We start from the raw sequence: 16981 nt of genomic DNA, 5'->3' as shown, positions 1-16981 counted from the left end.
GATTTCTCATTCTCAAACATATAATTTCCGGAACTTTCAACTACGTTGAACAAAATTCCCATCTCAAAATTTTGATTGGAAGTGTTTTAAAAAATGATGGGTTTGGGGGGGCATTTGCCCTCCGATTACTTTCGACTGATCACAAAGGCACTAGCCCTCGTGATTTCCAGTCGAATGAGTCCTTTTTGAAGTTTCTACGAAAACGCTTTCGATAAAAACCTCATATGACCCAAGGGCATAACTTAAATCCTTGTCCTGAGGGCTGTGGGGAGTTGTCATATTCAAAGACATAATTTACAGACTTTTCAATTACTCTGAACAAAATAGCTATATCAAAATTTTAATCGGAAGAGCTTGGAGAAATGATGTTCAAGGGGGCATTCGCCCTCTGATTACTTTCCACTATCAAAATGGGCGCTGGCCCTCTCACTTTCCTATTGAATAAGCCTTTTTGAAGTTTCTACGACAGCCCTTTCTATAAAATCCTTATATGCCCCCAGGGCATAACTTATTGCCTTCGTCCTGAGGGCTGTGGGGTCATTATCCTCAAAGACATAATTTCTGGACCTTTCAACTACGTTGAACAAAATGGCTATCTCAAAATTTTGATTGGATGCGTTTGGGGAAACGATGGGCTTGGGAGGGGGTGAGTTGCCCTCCAACACTTTCGACTTCAAAATACCCTCAATTTCCAATGCCCCATAATTATAAGTAATAAATATCATCCACGTATCTTCCCCATAATTTAGGGTCGAAAAAAGACTCTTAAGCCATTTCCTTTACCATTTCCTTTAACCTGCATAAATATTTGCTAAAATTAGACACCCCTCCCCCTGTTTTTAAACCCTTAAACTAATGGGAAAATGTTATCTTACATGGAAAGACTTTGCAAGTACATTTATTGCTCATTTTGGCTAAATTTAATACAGTCTCTAATTTTATGTAGATGTAATATTTTCTTCATTAAAGAAAGAGTTTTTACAAAAATGAAAATAAAGAATAGTTTACAGTTTTGGATAGTAGGGATTTATATGCGTGGTTAGATTGTCTTTCAACCAAACACTTAGACGCTTAATCTTAGGTGTTTAAATAACTGTGTTTATTACAGGCCAATTGTCCACCTAGCCACAACGCGTCGCATCAACTTTTGAAAATTTTACGGAATTCAGGTGACCTGAAAGAGGTTTGTACAGATGACATAGTTATACTTGAATGGTCACACGGTTGCGATTTAATTTGTCAGGATCTTGGGCGAAGCACTCTTCGTTTCTTTATTGAATACGGTGATAGTTGCCATCTACCGACTGATAATTCGCGAATTTTTGAGTCTCTGATGTCTATTATTACAAGTGACTGTGATAAGAAAGCCTTTGAATTTGCAAAAATGGTATTACGATCTTCAGAAAGACATTCCGATTATTTAGCGGAGTTGATTTGTGAGAGCTTAACAAAAATTCTTTTAAAATCTCCAAAAGCAGATTACTCTCTTTATGCTTTACTCAAGTTGTTATGCGAATGCGTTGAAGCTGAGACAACTAAGAATAGAGGATTAGACGAGCGTATGGTTGCTATTGTAGTTGGGAATTTGCCAAAAGTTTGTGAAGACGATAGTATTTACATTGATATTTTTAGTGTAGCATGCGACTTTCTGCAGATGTGTTTATTACATGCTAAAGAGGAATGTGCAAATCGCAGTGCAATGCTCATAGCCAGTGAAGCAAATTTTACAAAAGTTTTAATGGACATCTTTCAAACTGATACAGCTAAAGCGAAAATTCTGAATTTAGTGACAACTCTGGCGGCGTTACTGCCCCCTGATTTTTATGTGAGTATTTTCTGTAGTATTACTTGCTTTGTTTTTATTACTAGTTTCTATTTACCTAGGCTATTTGAGCTATAATCATTTTAGATTTCTGGTATCTGGTACTCGTTTTAGTAGCTAAGTGATTTTCTCGAACTGTTTGTCTCTATTTCTATAAGCAATTCATTTGAAGGGCTATCGAGTATTGGACATAAACATGTTTTTGCCTGGTATCGGGTATTTGGATTCCACTCTTTTGGGTAAATTTGAGTGGTTAAAATCCACTCTTTTGGGTAAATTTTGAAATATATCGTAGAATTCACTTCGCATGACTATAACTTATTTTTCAAAGAGGTTATTTTCATTGTGCTTGCGTTCTTGTAATAAAGAAGTATACATTTTGTATTTGCGCTTGTCCATTTCTTCACTAATATATTCCTCAGCATCTTGACCTTCTTTAGAGTGTTTAAATACCATAAATTGCAGTTTTCTTTGTGAAAAATTGCATTTTAGTTTAATCCAACCATTGTCGATTCTTATACAAGATTACCATAAACTTCTACTTCGAATTAAAATTGGAATGAAATTTCGATTTCGAACTCCTCAGTTTCGGTGACCACCCCTTCTATGCAAAGGGGCTGGGAGAAAAAAATACACGGAGGCCTAAACGGTGCATATTATGATTGCAGCTATCGCTGCAACCACCATGAAATTATCGGTTACTAGCTTGCCCCTAAGGCGGCAGCCTTCAATATATTTTTTTATTTTTTTTTTATTGATCATATTCTAATTCAGTGCTTCCATTCGAATCAAATCCTATCAGTCCCCTGTTTTCTAACCATCAATACATGCTATACAGCTCTTAGCATTAATTTATGTGATCGTAATGTATATGAAAATGTAGTTTTTGTCAATATTTTGTTTAATATTGCGTTTTGTTAATGACAAAAGATATTAGATTCCTTTAAAATGAGTTTTAAATGCCTTTTTATGATGCCCCAGTGCCCCGCTAGCAGCGGAGTAAAAAAAAAAGGACACACACGGGCAAACACACAAGCTTTGCATGGAAAAAGGTCACATGTCACTTCACAGGCAAGTAAGGGATTCCGTGTTCTTCAAGCCAAGGTACTGTAAGTTTCCTGTACAGGATTTTTTGGACAAGGTGTTTCTAATGGTGTACTTTGTGCTTCGATCTGATACCATTTTTAGGGGTTTTGGGCTATTTTCTTATTACTATGGGACGTGTTCGTCTCTTACTAGATTGTAGCTACCGCTACAACTACGTTGTAGATTGGCCGTCAAAGGAGTGTAAATTGTGCAGCATTATGGACTAACCCGCTTGTTTATGCTTATGTTGTGCCTTACATTGCTTGCTTGTGTTTATATTTTGTAATTGTTCTAGGTGCTTGGGTTTATAAATAAACTATAAATAGTCAAATGCTACATGGTGTCAGACGTCATGGAGATCACCCACCCGTCAATAAACTGGAATGCAGACAACCTCGACTCAGAATGGACCGCATTCGAAAACTACGCAAAGCTTATGTGCCAAGGCCCCCTTGCTGACAAGTCTGAGAAAGTAGCATGTGCCTACCTCTTAATCTGGGTTGGTGCACAAGGCAGAGAAATCTTCAGCACTTTTGAGCTTGCGGATGAAGAGAAGGATAAAATCGAGATCTACTTCAAGAAGTTTAGAGACTATGCTGCCCCCAAAAAGAATCAAGCGTTCTCCCGCTATGTTTTTCAGAAAAGAGACTAGAACGACACAGAAAGTACTGACAAATACATAACAGAGCTCAAGATTCTAGTTAAACCATGTGGATACTTAAGTGAAAGTGAGATGGTAAGAGACAAAATAGTCAGTGGAGTCAGAAATCCTAAACTACGTGAAAAACTATTAGCCGTCGGTGACAGCCTTACTCTGGCCCAAGCTGTCACAATATGTCGAGCTCACGAGTCAACCCAAGCACAACTAAAGACATTCGAACAAAAGGGAATAAAACAAGAAGTGGATGCTGTTGCAAAGAGTCGCTCCAGCTTCTCACTTAAAAAGACAGAGTGTTACTTTTGTGGCGGAAATTACTCACCCCAGCATGTGTGTCCTGCAAAAGGGAAAACATGTGCCAAGTGTAAAAGACAGAACCATTTTGCAAAAGTCTGCAAAAGTAAGGCGGTGAATATCGTTGGAAATGAGGCCACAAACACTCCAGCATTCGCCAGTGACCTGTACAACCAGGAAGAAACAGAGGTGTTCCTGTATGCCATCAACTAGGACTCCAGCAAGGATGAAATCTTTGCTGAGATTTCTGTTTGTGGGCAGATCCACATTGATTTCAAGATCGATAAGGGTGCTCAGGTCAACATCCTACCTTCACAGTACCTGGACAAGCTGTCGCCAAAGCCAAAGCTGCTGAAAGCCACGCAACGCCTCACCAGCTACTGTGGATCGGCAATACCCTATGTAGGAGTCTGCAACATTCCTTGTCGCTACAAAAATGGGCCTACACAGCAACTCACCTTTTATGTGGTTGATTCAAACACCACACCTATAATTGGGTTTAAACCAAGCAAAGACATGAACCTGATCAAGCTTGTTCTGAACATTGAAGAATCACCAGTCAGCGAATATAGTGATGTTTTCAAGGGTATAGGCAAACTCGAAACAGAGTGTGAAATATACTTAAAAGACAATGCAACACCCACAGTACATCCAGCTAGGAAAATACCCCTAGCCCTAAAGCAGAAGCTCAAGACCGAGTTGGAACGCCTAGAAAGTCTCGATATCATCGAAAAGGTCAGTGAGCCAACAGACTGGGTTAATGCCATGGTCATGGTGGAGAAAAAAGATGGTGGTGTGAGACTATGCATCGATCCTGTTGACCTGAACAAGGCGATAAAACGCCCCTACTATCCGGTCCCATCTTTCGACGATGCCGTTGCTGAACTGGATGGAGCAGCAGTATTCAGCAGGCTTGATGCCCGCTCAGGCTACTGGATACTCCCACTTTCCACGCGATCCTCCTACTATACAACCTTCAGCACTATCTACGGCCGATACAGATGGAAGAGATACCCCTTCGGCCTAGTGTCTGCGCAAGACGAGTTCCAGAGAAAAATGGAAGAGGCGTTTGAAGGATTGGAAGGTATCAGAATACTTGTAGATGATATTCTGGTATATGGAAAGAACCGCGAGGAGCACGACCAGAGACTATCCGCCGTTCTTAGAAGAGCCAAGAAGAGTAAAAGGAATCCGCTTCAATAGTGAAAAATGCGAATTTTCCAAAGACAAAGTCAAGTATTTCGGACATATCATTAGCAGAGACGGGATAAAACCAGACCCAGAAAAGATTAGGGCTATACAAGACATGCCAAGCCCACAGTCTAAAGAAGAGCTACAGACACTATTAGGAATGCTCAACTTCCTATCGAAATACATACCCGACCTATCCTCGAAAAATAAGCCACTGAGAGATCTTACTAAAGCCATCGATTTCAGATGGGAAACCGATCACGAAGCAAGTATGAAAGAGATCAAGAGCTGCATTTCAGAAAATCTAGCTTTCTTTGACCATAAATGCAAAGTGGTCGAACTCAAGGTTGACGCTTCAAAGCATGGACTTGGAGCTGAGCTTTCCTCAAATGGGAAGATCGTAGGATTTGCATCTAGGGCCCTTAGCACGACTGAACAGAACTATTCTCAACTAGAGAAGGAACTGTATGCGATCGTGTTTGGGTGCAAACACTTCCATCACTACATCTATGGAAGAAAAACCATCGTGACAACAGATCATCGCCCATTAGAGACCATCTTATCACGACCACTCCATACGGCACCAGCACGACTACAGCGAATGATGATTCAGATCCAGCCATACGACATCGAAGTACACTATAGCCCGGGGTCAGATATCCCAGTCCCAGATGCACTCTCTTGACTACACCTGCCAGACGTTGATACCAAAATGCAGAATGACATCGAAGTTTTTGTGCATACAGTGATGAAATCCTTGCCAGTGAGCGACTCCAAACTAGACGAAATACGCCGCAAGACAGAAAAAGACACTCAACTCAAGGCAGTCAAAGAACTCATACTCAAAGGATGGCCCGACACACGCCAGTCGTGCCCAACAGATGCCGTTCGATTCTGGAATATCAAAGACGAACTAGCAATCCACGATGGGTTAGTTTTGAAAGGTCAACGAATCGTCGTACTCCATCCTCTCAGAACCGACATAATTCATCAGCTACACTCAGCACACCTTGGGATCGACAAAACCAAACAGCGCGCCCGGATGATTGTGCACTGGCCAGGGATGAACGCTGACATTGAGTCCTTCGTCCAGAAATGTGAAACATGTGCTAAATTTGCAGCAAATAATCAAAAGGAACCGTTGATTAGCAACCAGCCGCCCTCACTCCCATGGCAACACATTGGCATTGACCTTTTCGACTGGAACAAGACCTGCTATCTCATCACTGCCGACTATTATAGCAGATACTTTGAAATAGACAAATTGTCAAGTCAGACATCAACCGCAATCATCGACAAACTGAAAGCCAACTTCGCACGTTTCGGAATCCCTCAGCTGATAACTTCAGACAACGGCTCACAACTTTTCTCACAAGAGTTCCGAGATTTTGCGCAAGAGTGGGGAATTAGTCTGAAAACCTCCAGCCCCATCTATCCGAGATCAAACGGTCTGGTGGAGAAATCAGTACAAACCTGCAAACGGATACTAACCAAAGCGAAAGAAAGTGGAAACGACCCACATATTGCACTTCTAGAATATAGAAACAGCCCAGTTGACGGCCATGCTTCACCTGCTCAACTCCTAATGAGCCGCGAGCTACTGTCAGTCCTACCATCAACATACAACCAGCTAAAACCAAGAGTCACCCCCCTTCAGACCTTCTTACAACACAGATCGAAGGAACAGGAAAGACAGAAGCGCTATCACGATAAGACTGCGAAACCGCTACGTTAACCTCAACTGGAAGACCAAGTTTTTATCCAGAAGAAAACAAACGGCCCCTGGATCAAAGCGAAAATCATATCATGCCATGAGAACCCCAGATCATACGTAGTGGAGACAGAAGACGGTTCCAGGCTGCGACGAAATAGAGTCCATATCTCCCGCCGTTCCTTTCCCGTAGCCAAGGAATAGGTCAGAATCCAGCCCACCACACAGGACGAAAGCAATGACATATCCCAGCCCATCTTAACCGAATCACCCCAGCCAATTCGTACAGACATCAAAACCTCGCCAAGAAATGTTCCGTTACCAAGGGAAGAAGGTGAACCTTCTGACCCACCCCTTGTCCCACCAACCATCGTGCCTACGCCTGAAAATGCCGCTCCCGACTGCCCAGCCACAGGGACTAAATCCCCTACCACTACATCAAAGGTGATGCCGCACACCCGCAGCGGCAGAGTGGTTAGGCCACCTAAAAGGCCGGATTTGTAGGCAGACCGCCTTTCATGAAAAGAAGGGAGATGCAGCATTATGGACTAACCCGCTTGTTTATGCTTATGTTGTGCCTAACATTGCTTGCTTGTGCTTATATTTTGTAATTGTTCTTGGTGCTTGGGTTTATAAATAAACTATAAATAGTCAAATGCTACAAATTGTATCCAGGTCATCACGTTTTTGGGAATTATATTAAGTTTTGTTTTTCTGTTTAACTTGAGGAGGTATAAAACTAAATTAAACAACGATATTTATGTCCTGATTTTCAAAAGGGTTATGCTATTTGAAATCGTTGAAAAAAATTTTCGAAGATAAAAATAGCAAACCAAATAACAACTGAATTCTTATAGAAAAAACTCGAAAAGGTATAAAATATTATTTTCTTATTTGCCTTATTTTAGACAATAGGGGGAAACACCCCCTAAAAGTCATAGAACCTTAACAAAAATCACACCATCGCATTCAGCGTATCATCGCATTCAGTATAAAATAATATTTTCTTTTTCCACAAAAATACTGTCAATATAAAACAAACAGAAATTAATTTAAAAAAGTTTTTTTCCACAAAATAAGTTTTCAAAGAAAAGTAAAGAGCTCCATTAACCAAAAATTGAGGAGAAAATTAGTCAAATAATCTTTCAAGCGTAAAAGTACCACACATCATTATCAAATAAATGAAACCTGAAACAAACAGAAATTACTATAGATAACTGAGCCGAAATAAAAAAGAGTGAAGATTTACCTGAGTAGGGCTGACAACAGCCATGCATCTCAAGACCAGAACATAATTTGTACTTTGCTAGAAAAAAATTAAGTGTTTTCCCTTTGTTAACTTTAAGCAATCAAAAATTATTAAGACTTTAATCAATAAGTATCAGTATATGTATATCAAACTGCCAATCTACATTCATTTGTTTTTTTCATTAAAGTGCAAATTATGTTCTGGTCTTCAGAAGGCATGAGGGTTGTCAGCCCTATTCATATTAATTTCTGCTTGTTTTGAATTTGACTCTGCTATTTATTGTAATTTCTTTCTATGTTGGGTTTCATTTATTATTGATTGTGGTTAGTGGTAATTTCACGTTTGGAAGATTATTTGACTTTATTACTGCTCTTTTTGGTTTAATGGAGCTCTTTACTTTTCTTTAAAAAACCTATTCTGTGGAAAAAGTTTTTAAAATTAATTTCACTTTAAAGATGAACTAGCTTTCGAGTTGGTTCTGTAAGCTTTGTGAGAGCATTGTTAACCTTAACTTGATTAATTGAGAGCCAGATTTAAGTATGTGATTAAATAAAATAAAAAGTTTTTTTTCTGCTGAAAGTAAGGACCAACATCAAAAATTAAAACGAAGAGAAATTATTACATATATAAGGATGGTTGCGCCTCCCTTAATACCTCCCTCTTAAAGCTAAAGTTTTATAGTATTTGTAAAGAAAAATCTTCTTCTTTTTCAAACTAAATGGCCTTTGGGTTTTAGGTGCCGTTTTTAAAGAATTACGGAAAAAAGTCAAACTGTAAGGTAAAGTGTGACGTATTAAGGAGGGGGCTACCTCCCTCACATACGTGATCATCTCTTCGTTTTAGTTTGATGTGCTCCTTCAGTTGAAAAAAGTTGTTTTTTTATTTGATTTTTCCTAAGTGATGCCGGTATATCTCGCTCCTTCTCCATGAAAAACTCTCCCCCATAGGAAATTCCCCCACGCCAACCTAAAATACCCCCTCCCCGGCTTCCAGGAGAATTTCCCTCAGACAATTCCATTCTAGCTGAAAATTCCCAACCTACGACCAGTTGTAGATATTTAACTACGTCTCGCCCATACTTGGTTTTTTCGTAATAATGAGCGACTTTAGCCCGTGATTAAAAGATGATCTTTTTCATAACTAAGCCAACTCATTTTACTGTCATTTGGTTATTCTGAAATTCAAATGAAGTTATGTTTATTATTCAAATTGTTTTTTTCTTCTTTTATTTATTTAGTGTGAATCGAGCCTTCTATTAGATATGGATAGCTTACTGTCGAGGTTGGACAACTGTCCCTTTGAAGATATGATCTCTGGACTTCAAATCTTTCTACTTGCACTTAAGACTAATTTCAATGTTTCTTTCGTGCAATTCAAAGTGGACGATGAAACACTGTTCTTTGAAGTCCTACTCTGGAAGCTGGAAAACCTTGCAATTAAGGTACTCTCTTCTCTTATTTGTGACTTTTTGTATTCACCATCCCCCCCCCCTAGACTTAGACTTTATTAAACAAGACACTATATACATAAATCTTATACAAAGGAGACAGGGAGGCAACTCGCTTTGTCTCCTATAACAATAGAGAGAGAGAAAAAGGAATTACGTCTCAATAACTCACACAGAGTACATAGAGAAACAAAGAGAGAGAGAGAGAGAGAGAAGAAGCGGAAAAAAGTCGCTTCTTCGCTTCTATATATATATATATATATATATATATATATATATATATATATATATATATATATATATATATATATATATATATATATATATATATATATATATATATATATATATATATATATATATATATATATATATATATATATATATATATATATATATATATATATATATATATATATATATATATATATATATATATATATATATATATATATATATATGTATATATATATCAAACAGTTCGTGGTAACGAACTGTAGCAAGGAGCGACCCGGCTCAATAGTAACCAAAACTCTAAAAACGGAATTTTGATACCAATAGTTACATAAAAAAAATCGCATTTTAATGCTGATTTTAAATATATAAGTTTCATCCAGTTTAGTCTTACCCATCAAAAGTTACGAGCCTGAGAAAATTTGCCCTATTTTAGAAAAATGGGGGAAACACCCCCTAAAAGTTATAGAATCTTAACGAAAATCACACCATCAGATTCAGCATTTCAGAGAACCCTACTGTTCAAGATCCAAGCTCCTATCTACAAAAATCTGGAATTTTGTAATTTTTTTTTCCAGAAGATAAATCACAGATGCGTGTTTTTTTTTGTTTTGTTTTTTTGTTTTTGTTTTTTTTTGTTTTTTTTTTCTAGGGGCGATCGTATTAATCCATTGGTCCTAGAATTTTGCGAGAGGGCTCATTCGAACGGAAATGAAAAGTTCTAGTGCCCTTTTTAAATAACCAAAAAAATTGGAGGGCACTTAGGCCCCCTCCCACGCTCATTTCTTTCCCAAAGTCGTCAGATCAAAATCCTGAGATAGACATTTTATTCAAAATAGTCGAAAAACCTTATAGCTATGTCTGACGACTTACTCCCCCACAGTCTCCAAGGGCTGCAAGTTACAAACTTTGACCGGTGTTTGCACATAGTAATGGTTATTGGGAAGTGTACAGACGTTTTCAGGGGGATTTTTTGGTTTGGAGGAGGGGTTGAGAAGAGAGGGCTATGTGGGGGAGGAATTTGTCATGGGAAGAAGATTTCCATGAAGGTGGCGCAGTATTTTCTAGCATTATTTAAAAAACAATGAAAAAATAAATATGAAAAAGTTTTTTTCAAATGAAAGTAAGGAGTAGCATTAAAACTTAAAATGATCAGAAAATATTACGCATATAAGGGGTTTACCTCCTCCTAATACCTCACTCTTTACGCTAAAGTATTTTTAGTAATTGCAACTATTTATTCTACGGCCTTTGTGATTCAGGGGTCATTCTTAAGGAATTAGGACAAATTTTAAGCCTTAGTGTAAAGAGCGAGGTATTAACGAGTGGGCCAACCCTCTCATATACGTAATAAAAACATACGAATATAGAAGTTTGTTACGTAAGCTAATTCGTAAGTTACGTATATCTTTTACTAATGAAAACTTTCGTAAAAAACTGAAGTTCTAGTTGCCTTTTTAAGTACCCAAAAAATTGGAGGGCAACTGGGCATCCTCCCCCCTTTTTTTCTCAAAATCGTTCGATCAAAACTATGGAAAAGCCATTTAGCCAAATAAATAAATATGCAAAATTTTGTTTTAATTATTCATCTGTGGAGAGCCGAAATCAAAATACGGATTAACTAAAAAACGCTCAGAAATTAATTATAAAAAAAACAAGTTTTTTTTAACTGAAAGTAATGAGTGACATTAAAACTTAAAACGAACAGAAATTACCCCGTATATGAAAGGGGCTGTTCGCTCTTCAACGCCCTGCTCTTCACGCTAAAGTTTTTACTGTTATAAAAAGTAGAGTTGAGGGAAAGAGTCAAACTTTAGCGCAAAGAGCGAGGCGTTGAAGAGGGAACACGTTTTACCTCGGCTTGTATTTCTTCATTATGAAATACATATCGCCGAGCCTCGAAATGAAGTCAATGGTCTATAAACTTTAATCCCAAGCTAACAGTTAGCATCAAGATAATAAAAAAATCACAATCATGAGGAGCCATCTGGGAATTATAGTTGAATGCTAAATACTCGTATTTTTTGGTGTTAAGGCTTGAACCAATTTCTTTGTAATATTATATTATGAACTGCACCAGTTTCTGTAGAGAGAACCAGCTAACAAGCAAAAGATTATCTGATTATGAAAAACAGGCGTACAAAGGAGACAGAGTTTAATTTAAATTTCATAATGACTTTTCTCGGGGGGGGGGGGTGAAATGAATTTTCAAAACCTATTGAGGAGGGCTAATTTGTTGCGTATTCAGTTTATATTTAGTATATTTCCTATATTTAGTGTATTTATATTTTGATTATATTTTTTATGTATTTATATTTTTAGTATTCTTCTATTGCTGACGACTTGATTTGGGTGTGTATTGTTGAATTTTTGAAGTTGGCTCACAAAAAAGAATTTCTCGAAGACATGCTCTCAAGAGAAACTTCTCTCCTTCACATCCTGAAGTTGAAGTTCGATGTCAATTCTCTACTTGATTTGCCGTACGAATGTCTACTTTTTATTAACGTTTTGGTCTACTTAACTTACCGTGCAAATGATCCACCACTTAATGATGAAATGAAGGAAGTTTTTGAATTTATCAGAAACAAAGCTTCTTTAACTGTGAAAAATATGCCATGTGACTTTTATCAAGGCAGCAAGTCTTTGTTTTCTGAAAAAGACGGTTCAGACTTGAAGTTCCCCATTTTTAGAGAGGTTGCAAATGCTTTCGGCATTCCTTTATAAAATGTTCTTATTACATGCCTTTTTTAGAATAAATAAGTTCTTTTTAGTTTACTGCGTGTGTATAAAATTTTATTATCAAACGTTCATTCCTTCATTCAAATGATTCAATGATTTATTCAATGATTTCGTTCATTTACGTTCATTCCAATGCAGCTCTTAAAAGGTTAGGAAAAACGGAGATTTCGATTCGTTTTCAAAAGACTTCTATGTGCAGTTATGCAGTTTTTGATAATACAGGACGTCAAATTTTAAAAAGCAAACGTGGGTAAAAAATCAGCATATAAATCAAATATAAAATACGAATAATTAATAAATATTAAAATTTAAAATAGGAAAACTGTAAAAATAAAAATTATGTTTGCACATTAACAAAAATAGCTATTTTTCTTAACTGATGACTTCTCAGTTATCCATTCTCGTGTACCCACAAGCAAATAAATGCTAACCTTTCATCTTTCAAATCAAGACATACAGGTGTAGCCTACAGGTATACAGATGTATACTCTGTAGCCTAGTTTGTTGCCAGTAGTTGTGGATCAGATACTCTATTGCAAACTAGGCTGTAATTGCCGTGTCAGTGTCAGCCTAAATCGGTAGGAAAGCGTTCAAAAACTGTCTTAGCAAAAAGTTATTTTTTCTATAAATACATTGGCGCTGGGTACAAAATCTAAAAAACCAATGGCTGGAATCCAGATTGGAAAATAACTATAAAACTACTAACTCGTACAACATTTAGGTGATATTAAAGTATTTACGCCGAGAGTTTTTTTTATACTCCACATTTTACTCTGTAGCAAGTTCTTCTGTAGCTTACTCTGTAGCAGGTATTTTTTTTTTTTTTTTTTAGTTTGTATCCGAATAAAAACATTTATGCCGAATGCATACTCTATTCTGAGCCACTCAAATTATCGTGTATACATAAATATTATCATGGAAAAAGATGCTAGCGTCATAAAAAGTAACTGATCAACAATGTAAACAGGCAAATAACTTCTAATAGATATTAAAACATCCATGCAAATAAACACAGAATATTTTGAGTTCATTTTTCTTTCCTTTTTTTTCTTTTTTTTTATCTGCAACAGAAAAAAAGGGAAATAATACGTAAAATAAAGGAAATTTTAGACAGCGTCAAAAACAGTAGAAAAAGTCTTACTGCCAGCTGCATAAGGGTTTTTCTTTAGATATAAGTTTTTCTTTTTTGCCTTTTCTGCTGTTTTATCTAACTAAAATTTAGCAATGTATCTTCTTGCTTATTATACAGGCACTAAAAGTGTATGTGAACAGCTCAAGTAAAAAAAATATATCTAATTTTTTATATATGTTGTAATATGTAATATGTTTCTGTATTTTAGAAACACATTAAAGGTTTGGGCAAATCTACTAACTACTACTACTACTACTAACAACTCACCGTAGCACCAAACCGCCTGAGGCCAACACAACTACGCACTCTCCTCCTCCATCTCAATCTATTCAAAGACTTCCTCTTTACATCCTTCCAGGAATTTCCCATTTCCCATAAATCTTTCTTAATTACATCCTCCCACCCCGGCCGTTGGCAACTTCTTTCCGTTTAGCCCTTGACGATTGGTCGAAAAGTACATTCTTGGGCAATCCGTCATCCTTCATCCGCAGAACGTGCCCAAGCCATCCTAACCTTTCTCTCATTATAGCCCTAATAAGTGGAGTTGAATCGCACTTTCCGTACAGCCTACTATTTGAAATACGGTCAGTTATCCGGGTACCCAGAAAAATCCGTAGGCCATCTCTCTGGAAAATATCTAGCAAATCTTCATCCGCTTTTCCATATTTGACCACTGTCATTACTAAAGCTTCCAGTATCTTAATTTTGGTTTGTAGACCTAACTTCCTTTTCTTCCAACCCTGTTTCAGCTACGAAAAAAAAAACCTAAGCCTTGGCTATTCTACTTTTAACATCTTCACTGCTCCCACCGTCTTCGCTAATAATGCTACCAAGGTAAGCGAAGCTGTCCACCTGATCAATATTTTTGTTGCCCAAAGTCACTTTTTTATCTTTATTTATTCCTAGCCTTAGTGACTTAGTATTCTTAACACTAATTTTCAGACCTACTCTAGCACGCTGAACTTGCAAAACCTCTAAAAGTTCATTCATTTTGCTCACACTTTCGTCTAGGATGCTTAAATCATCAGCATAATTAAAGTCCAGGGAACTTTTTCCTCCCCATTTGACGTCGTGTTCTCCCATTGCCTTTACTGTGTTATTTAAGACAAAATCCATCAAAATGATCCATATAAACGGGGATAAAAACAACCCTGCTTAACTCCTGATTTAATACGAAACCAGCTGTTCACCTCATTTACTATCTTAATCGTAGCAGTGTTATTCTCATAAATAGCACTAACCACTTTAATGTATTTGTCATGTATACCATACAAGGGTAGTACCTTTTCTAAAGTTCTTCTATCAACAAAACCGAAGCCCTGTTCCTATCATTGATTGGGACAAGTCCGGATTGACTCATCTCAATTTATTAACAAAACCAGTACAATATTTGCTTGCTCATAGAACGCTTGCTCATAATCTATAAAACTGAGGACCAAAGGCGTTCAATTACCACACTCACTCTTATTACCTTTCTTATACAGTGGTTTAATTAGTGTTTTCCTAAAATCACTAGGTACTTGCCCTTTTTCCAAAACCATTATCATAATCCTCAGTAGCATATTTCTAATCTCAGAGCCACCATATTTTAGAAACTTCTTTAACACAGCATCTGCGGTCTTGTTATACTTTAATCCTTTTAATTCTTCCGTTCATTCTTCCTCACAGAATAAATCTTCTTTTGCATCCGAGGTATGACAAACCTTTTTATTCTCCCCTATATCTTTTTCTGGAACTCTGTCTCGGTTTAGCACTTTTTCAAAATGTTCTGCCCATCCCTCTTTAGTTCTTTACTTATCACTAATTGAAGCCCTGTTCCTATCATTGATTGGGACAAGTCCGGATTGACTCTTCTCAATTTATTAACATACCAGTGCAATATTTTACTATTATGCCGTCTAGCTGTATCTTCCAGATCCTTGGCAAATTTATCTGTGGCCTCCGCTTTACACCTTCTTAGCTCATATTTCAACGCTTTCTCCACTTTCTTTACATTCCTCTTATTTTCATATGATCTATCACTCAGACACTATTAGATGGTGATCTTTACTTTTAACATCAATAACGGCACTACTATACACCCTAGTATTTTGTCCTGCCAGTCTTCGGTTCACAATAGCAAAATCAATGAGGTTTTCTGTCTTACCATCACGTTAATAAGACGTTAGCTTATGGGCCATTTTATGACCAAACACTGTATTGATTGTAACTAGACTGTTACACCTACAAAATTTCAGCAGTCTTTAGCCATTACTGTTTGCCTTTCCTATACCAAATTTACTTAGGCTAGGATACCACTTATCTGTATCTCTACCGACCTTGGCTTTAAAATTTCATAATAAAGGCACCATGTTTCTGCCTTGGACCCTGTTATTTGCTCCTGTTACTGTAAATAAAATTCATCCGAGTTTCTAGCATCTCCGTCAGTCGGTTCTACAGGGGCATATATAATACTATAACTGATACCCTGAACTTTTTAATCATAAGATGATCAATTAGTATTTTTAATACCTTCCCAGCCTAAACAAGACTTAGCAGCTTCCTTATTCATCATAAGCCATACTTCCTGTCTATGTAACCCATCCTTTCTGCCTGAGTAAATAAATTCGTATGTCACCTAAATTCATGTTTTCCTCCTGGAATACGAGTTTCTGAAACTCCTAATAAGTCCAATTCTTTTCGTCTGAATGCGTCAGTCAAAATGTTTATACGGTTAGTTATTTTTTAACGTCGTAACATTGCAAGTTTTGATTTTTATGTTTTTTTTAAATTATCGAAATTGTTTTGGCCACAAGAAAGGCAATGGTCCCAGATACCAGTGTAGGACTTGGAGCAACACATCTTCTCAAGTCTACACGAAAGTGCTGAAGCCGGCTAAAAACTGGACAGCAAGAAGTCCCTGGGACCTCCAGCTGAACGGAGGCTCTGGGAAATCCTGGGCCCATTTTCGTCACAACAGGGTTTTCAGCATTCGGCGAGGCTCTTTAATCAACAAGAGTCGAAATTCTGTGTAGCCGATCTCAAGTCTATTACCTCAAACTCATTATATATTCTTACCTACAAATATTATGCTACTATCGGGAGGCATGCCTTAGTGGATAAATTAGCTAGGAAGAGGTTTTACAGCTCCAAAATGACCGCCAAAACAGACCAAGCCCAGAAGAACTATCCATAAATCAGAATCCTGCGTAAATGCTGTGTCGTTGACTAACCTATAATATCATCGAGGGGCGCCACACCTCAAATGGGAATGGAGAGAGAGATATATTTTCACTTTAAAACGACTTTCACAGCGCATGACGCTGAATTAGCGCTTTACGTCAGGTATTACAGTCAGATAAAACTTGTCAAATAAATATAAAGGGAAAAACACAGACAACAGTGTCAGACAGACACTTGGCAGATTAAAAAAAACCGA

General features: G+C 37.3%; 1 protein-coding gene across 3 annotated transcripts in view; it reads left to right on the top strand.

Moving 5' to 3' along the window:
- The window catches only part of LOC136026091 (uncharacterized), a 194780-nt gene extending 182313 nt beyond the window's left edge, over positions 1-12467 (top strand). For 2 of the 3 annotated variants that reach the window (XM_065702313.1, XM_065702314.1), the window contains exons 14-16: positions 1109-1825; positions 9249-9452; positions 12015-12467. In XM_065702313.1, the coding sequence (XP_065558385.1) occupies positions 1109-1825; positions 9249-9452; positions 12015-12416 (1323 nt within the window). In that variant the 3' untranslated portion in view covers positions 12417-12467. The remainder of the gene's footprint in view (positions 1-1108; positions 1826-9248; positions 9453-12014) is intronic. The other variant, XM_065702315.1, reaches the window with a different exon arrangement.
- The last annotated feature ends 4514 nt before the right edge of the window (positions 12468-16981 follow it).

Source organism: Artemia franciscana, chromosome 4 (assembly GCF_032884065.1).
Source record: "Artemia franciscana chromosome 4, ASM3288406v1, whole genome shotgun sequence".
Taxonomy (NCBI): Eukaryota; Metazoa; Arthropoda; class Branchiopoda; order Anostraca; family Artemiidae; genus Artemia; species Artemia franciscana.
The sequence above is the reverse complement of the archived record's forward strand: the minus strand, read 5'-3'. Positions and strand labels throughout refer to the sequence as shown.